This window comes from Mandrillus leucophaeus, unplaced genomic scaffold (genome assembly GCF_000951045.1).
Source record: "Mandrillus leucophaeus isolate KB7577 unplaced genomic scaffold, Mleu.le_1.0 Scaffold106, whole genome shotgun sequence".
In the NCBI taxonomy this organism is placed as follows: Eukaryota; Metazoa; Chordata; class Mammalia; order Primates; family Cercopithecidae; genus Mandrillus; species Mandrillus leucophaeus.
In genome coordinates this window covers 1,593,120-1,598,914 of record NW_012098765.1, presented here as the reverse complement: position 1 = coordinate 1,598,914, position 5,795 = coordinate 1,593,120, and the positions used below count along the sequence as shown (strand labels likewise).

The following is a 5,795-nucleotide window of genomic DNA, read 5'->3' as shown; positions in this document are numbered from 1 at the left end:
GCCTGTAATCCCAGCAATTTGGGAGGCCGAGGCGGGTGGATCACGAAGTCAGGAGTTCAAGATCAGCCTGGCCAACGTGGTGAAACCCCGTCTCTACTAAAAACTACAAAAATTAGCTGGGCGTGGAGGCACGCGCCTGTGGTCCTGGCTACTCGGGAGGCTGAGGCAGAAGAATCGCTGGAACCTGGGAGGTGGAGGTTGCAGTGAGCCGTGATCGCTTCACTGCACTCTAGCCTGGGTGACAGAGCGAGACTGTGTCAAAAAAAAAAAAAAAAAGAACTACTGACCTCAGGTGATCTACCCTCATCAGCCTCCCTAGGTGCTTGGATTACCAGTGTGAGCAACCCGTGTGAGCAACTGCGCCCGGCCCCTTCTTAATTCTTAGGTTCGAAGAAACTTTAGGTATCTCAATTCAGCATAAGTGCTAAGCCTGAGGGAGGGTCCGGGAAGGTCCCTGGTTAAGGCGGTATTTCCTGGGATGCCCAATTTGCCCTTACACGGAAGGTGTGCTTAGTTCCAGGAAAAACTGCCCTGAGGACTGGAGAAACCAAAATAGAACTCGCCTCTGGCTCCAGATGAACTGCCTGTGTTTCGCCTGAGCACAAGAGTCCCTCCCCTCTCACCTTCTTCAAGACGTGGCTCCAGCAATTCTCTCCCCTGTTGACCCCACAACCATCTTCAATTCCTGCCCCACTTATCTGATCCTCTTACAGCAAAACTCCTGAACAGCTGTCTATTCTTCCTTTTCTGTGACCCCACCACTCCACTGCGGCAGCTCAACATCGTCACCACTGACCTCCAAACGATCAACCCTCCATTGACCCGGCTGTCAGTAAGGCCGAAACAGCTGTCAGCCCTCACATCTCAGACATGCTCTTCTCTTGGCCCCAGGTCACCACCCTCTCCCGGTTTCCCCCTAAGTCTCTGGGCGTTCCTTCTGAGTCTCCTTTAGCTTGCTTGTCACAAGTCCCTGACTGCTCAAGTTGGAAGGCCTAGGGCTTGGTCCTGGGACCTCTTTTCCATCTACACTGACTTCGTTCAGTCAATAGGCTGAAATACCACATATACAGCCAGAGAGTTCCAAATTGCCTATGTCCAGCTTGGGTCTCTCTCCTGATTTCCAGACTTGTACAGATCTGGGCAGAAACCTTAGTTATGCCTGACTCTTTTTCCTCGCACTCAAACCAAACTATAGGTAAGTTTTGTCCGTTTTACTTTCAAACTACATCCAGAATCTCATCACCTCCACTACTCCTGTTCTGGCTGGAGCCACCATCACCTCCCTGTTTTCCCCCATACTCCCCACAATCAACACAGCAGCCAGATTTTGTTAAAATGTATTGGGGCTGGGCGTGGTGGCTGGTACCTATATGAGCACTTTGGGAGGAGGACTGCTTGAGTCCAGGAGTTCAAGACTAACCTGGGCAACATCGTGAGACCCTGTCTCAAAAAATTTTTTTTTTTTTTGAGACAGAGTCTTGTTTTGTCGCGCACACTGGAGTACAATGGCACAATCTTGGCTCACTGCAACTTCTGCCTCCTGGGTTCAAGCGATTCTCCTGCCTCAGCCTCCCCAGTAGCTGGGATTACAGGCGCCCACCACCATGCCTGGCTAATTTTTGTATTTTTAGTAGAGTCGGGGTTTCGCCATGTTGGCCAGGCTGGTCTCGAACTCCTGACCTCAGGTGATCCACCCGCCTTGGCCTCCCAAAGTGTGGGGATTACAGGCGTGAGCCACCGTGCCCAGCCTCCTGTCTCAAACGTTAAAGAGAAATATTCTTGGCGTTAATCTGGTTCTGAGAGTTATTTAGCTAGGGGAAGGGGATATTTGCCCTATAGGTAAGACTTGCCCTAATCTTAGGGATATTTACTCCTGTGGAGAGATGCAGTGAGGTAGCGGTGGGGATGTATTTTTCAACCCAGGGCAGTGACATTATCTTCAATTTGAGGAGTATTTACGTGGGTGAAAGATCCGCCACAGTCCAGAGTATGCAAATTGACAGGTTTGAGTCAGTCCGGGATGCAAGGACCTAGCGGGCGTGTGTGTGGGGCGGGCGGGGGCGGAGGTGAGGAGGAGGAATCTAGTTAAGGGCGATATTTACCCTGGTGAGGTGATTTTCCCTATTCTGAAATATCAATTCTTGCGGGGACGGTCTGCCCCGCCTGTCGTTCTCAGACATATTTACAAAGATGGAGCTATCTTCTCTTTTCTAGTCGTGAGGGAGAGATGTATGTATCCCTGCGTATGTAGTAGTATTCAATCGGACAAGAAATCATGTATCAACGCAGGAGTGACATTTACCAGCTGGTATCGTGGGGATATGGGCACTCCGTTGCACGGTACATGGTAGTCCCTCTCCAAAAGACCTGGGTAAGTTCTTACCTTGCAGGAAGGAAGCAGAGCCATCTGGCCGCGACAGCAGGTTCTGTTCGCAGGCAAAGTGCCGGAGGCTGCAGCCGGGACCCCGAGGGCTGCACCCTGTTCCAATTTCAGCGCGGATTTTGGCGTCAGTATGCATCTCCTCCTCCATCGCGCCGACCCCACGTGCGGCTGCGATTATCACTTCCGCCCGGCAGCGCGCGCTGCGAACACTCTGCGTAACCATTGCGCACGCGCTGGGCTCGGCCGTCAGTCCTGGCGTCCGCACGTGGCTTAGCGTTTACCAACAATCTGGCTCCGCCCAGTCCCACCTCCTAACTCTGGCAACGCCATTGGACAGTTGAGAACAAGAGGCAGGCCTTGTCAGTGACCTGTTTTACTCTGGGCCCCCGGGCCCTAAATCCCTGAGGCCGTGGTCAGGTTGCCCTCTTCTTTGCCTGTTACAAGAGTAACTACAATGAGGCGACTGGGGAAAATTTTGGGTAGATAGGTTTTCTTCTCCAAATCTCTGTGCATTCTATCTACAACAGAATGGGAAGAAGGTAATTTTCTTGTCAGATGGTGCTGGAGTTTGTGTCAGGCACATAAAGGGGCAGCCCCGAATCTAGCCTACGTGAGTGCCCGACCGGTGAGTGGTTGCTAGCCAAGATGGCGGTAGCGATCGCTGCAGCGAGGGTCTGGCGGCCAAACCGAGGCCTGAGCCAGGCTGCCCTCTTGCTGCTGTGGCGGCCTGGGGCTCGGGGACTGGCTAGATCTGTGAGTACCTGGGCCCCAGGGGGTTTTCCCAAAGGGGATTAGGGATGTAAAGGCTATCTTCAGAGTGTGGGGTCCCTGAAGGATATGAAGGAAGGGCTGTCACAGAAGGGAAAAAAAGTGGGAGACCCCTTGGAGAAGACACCGAAGGGAAGATCTGCCACTTCCTTAGAAGAAAAGAACTTCCACTTCTTCAGGAGAGGACAAAACCCGTTTGCAACTTCTTTGTGGGCCCTGAGGGAGGGAGACGACTTAAAGAGAGGGATGGGAGTTCCTTATTTATTTAGTTAGTTAGTTTTTGAGGCGGAGTCTCGCTCAGTCGCCCAGGCTGGAGTGCAGTGGCCGGATCTCAGCTCACTGCAAGCTCTGCCTCCCGGATTCACGCCGTTCTCCTGCCTCAGCCTCCCGAGTAGCTGGGACTACAGGCGTCCGCCGCCACGCCCGGCTAATTTTTTTTTTTGCATTTTTAGTAGAGACGGGGTTTCACTGTGTTAGCCAGGATGGTCTCGATCTCCTGACCTCGTGATCCGCCCACCTCGGCCTCCCAAAGTGCTGGAATTACAGGCGTGAGCCAGCGCGCCTGGCCGGGGGTTCCTTATTAACTGCCACTCGTATTCAGGGGAGGTTCCTTGGAGGGACAGGGGAAGACCGCGAGACCTTTTCCCTCAGGGTTTGGAGAATGAAACTGACTTTATAAAGGAGAGACTTTCTTCTGGGCAAAGATCCCTCTTCAAGAAGAAGAAAGAAGAGAGCAAGTCCCCTTATCGCAGGCTGCATAGGGCCTTGTATTTCTTTGCTCCTTTGCCACAATGCTGATTTTAAAATGAATTGTGTAAAAATTTTGTTTGGTTCCTGTGTCTCCTGATCGAATATCAAGACAGGGAACTCGTGTGTTCTGGACACTGTACAGAGGTGATGATTAATATTTGTTGAGTTAATGAGGGGAAAAACGGAGGGACAGAGGTACAGATAGGGCACTTTGCCCACATTTCTTAGAAACACTTGAGAAAGCTTTGTTTCTTGTCAAAAGGGTCACAATCCCTTCAGGTGGATGCTGTCAAAATTACACTGCAAAAAACCTAGGTGGAAGCCTGTCTTTAGAGGGGGAGAGGCAAGGGGTTGCAGAAGAGCTTTGAACTACATTTGACAGATAGGAGAGTAGTGGTTACACGGGTGGGTTCATGTCCTTGCTCTGCCACTTTCCACTTGTGTATTGGGCAACGGACTGCACCTCTCTGGATCTATGGACCTAATTTCCCTCTCTAAAATATTAACAGTGGCCACCTCATAGGATTGTGAAAAATTAATATGTAAAATGCTAAGGACTGGACCTGGCACATCATAAGGGCAATAGGAATGTTGGTCATTGTTGATAGTGAGGGTAGAGGGAAAGGACAGAAACTGACGTTGGAGATGGGGAGAAGAAAGGGGTGACCTTGGGAAGGCCTGGATTGGTGAGGCCCTGCGGAAAAAAATCTTAAAAGATCTTGTGAGGTTGAGTCTGATCCTCTGATCCCCAATCCATAAGGAGGAGAAGATGGAATCTGTAGAAAGAAGCTCTGGGTAGGGGGACAAACGGGAGGAGGGTGAAGAGGATAGGCCAGGAGTAGGACGTAGTAGGTATCTAGGAATGGAGTCACTTGAAACAGGTAAATGCAGAAGGGCTGCAGGAGCAAGATGTGGGTAGGGCAGTCTCCTGCCTTTGGGCTGGAGACCTTTTCACTTTTTTTTTTTTGGAGCAGTTCATATCCTCCACAGCTGATCTCAGTCCCAGGAGCCCATTGGCTGGGCAACTGGGGCGGGAAGTGGGCAGGACTGGGGCAGGGTAGGGAAAGGTCATTTAAGGCTGATTAAATCTTTCTCTCCTGTCTCAATCTCCTGATTACCTTTCCTCTTGCTTCCCCTCCTTCATTTGTGGTGGGGAATGGGGAGGGAAGAAGTCCCTACTTTTAATTTTTTAGTATATCTTTAAATTTGTATTATCTTAGAGTTATTGTTTTTTCCCCTTTATTTCTCCCACCTGTTCTTTCTCTCTTCTTTCTTTCCTCTCCTTCTCTTCTCCTCTCCTCCTCCCCTCCCCTCTCCTTTTTCTTTTCTTGTCTCGTCTTGTCTCTTCTCTTTTGTCGCTCTCTTTCTTTCTGTACCTCTTTCTCTCTTTTCTTTTTCTTTCTTTTTTTCTTTTTCTTTTCCTTTTTTTTGAGACAGAGTTTCGCTGTCTTGCCCAGGCTGGAGTGCAATGGTGTGATCTTGGCTTACTGCAACCTCTGCCCACTGGGTTCAAGCAATTCTCCTGCCTCAGCCTCCCTAGTAGCTGGGATTACAGGCGTGCACTATCACGCCTGGCTAATTTTTGTATTTTTGGTAGAGATGGGGTTTCACTATGTTGTCCAGGCTGGTCTCGAACTTCTGGCCTCAAGTGATCCGCCTGTCTTGGCCTTGAAAGTCATGAGCCACTGCACCCAGCCTTTTCTTTCTTTTTTTGAGACAAGGTCTCACTCTGTTGCCCAGGCTGGAGTGAGTGCAGTGGTATGATCATGGCTCACTGCAGCCTCAACCTCCTGGGCTCAAGCAATCCCCCCACCTCAGCCTCCTAAGTAGCTGGGACCACAGGCACGTGCTACCATGCCTGGCTGATCTTTAATTTTTTTTTTTTTTTTTTTTT

General features: G+C 50.5%; 2 protein-coding genes across 2 annotated transcripts in view; one reads left to right on the top strand and one right to left on the bottom strand.

Annotated features, from left to right (window-relative positions):
• Positions 1-2,675, bottom strand: part of EXOSC5 (exosome component 5) — a 13,168-nt gene extending 10,493 nt beyond the window's left edge. Inside the window, exon 1 of the mRNA XM_011983416.1 lies at positions 2,384-2,675. Coding sequence (XP_011838806.1) covers positions 2,384-2,606 — 223 coding nt within the window. The 5' untranslated portion in view covers positions 2,607-2,675. The remainder of the gene's footprint in view (positions 1-2,383) is intronic.
• The window catches only part of BCKDHA (branched chain keto acid dehydrogenase E1, alpha polypeptide), a 37,244-nt gene continuing 34,111 nt past the window's right edge, over positions 2,663-5,795 (top strand). Inside the window, exon 1 of the mRNA XM_011983426.1 lies at positions 2,663-3,136. Within this exon, the coding sequence (XP_011838816.1) occupies positions 3,029-3,136 (108 nt within the window). The 5' untranslated portion in view covers positions 2,663-3,028. The remainder of the gene's footprint in view (positions 3,137-5,795) is intronic.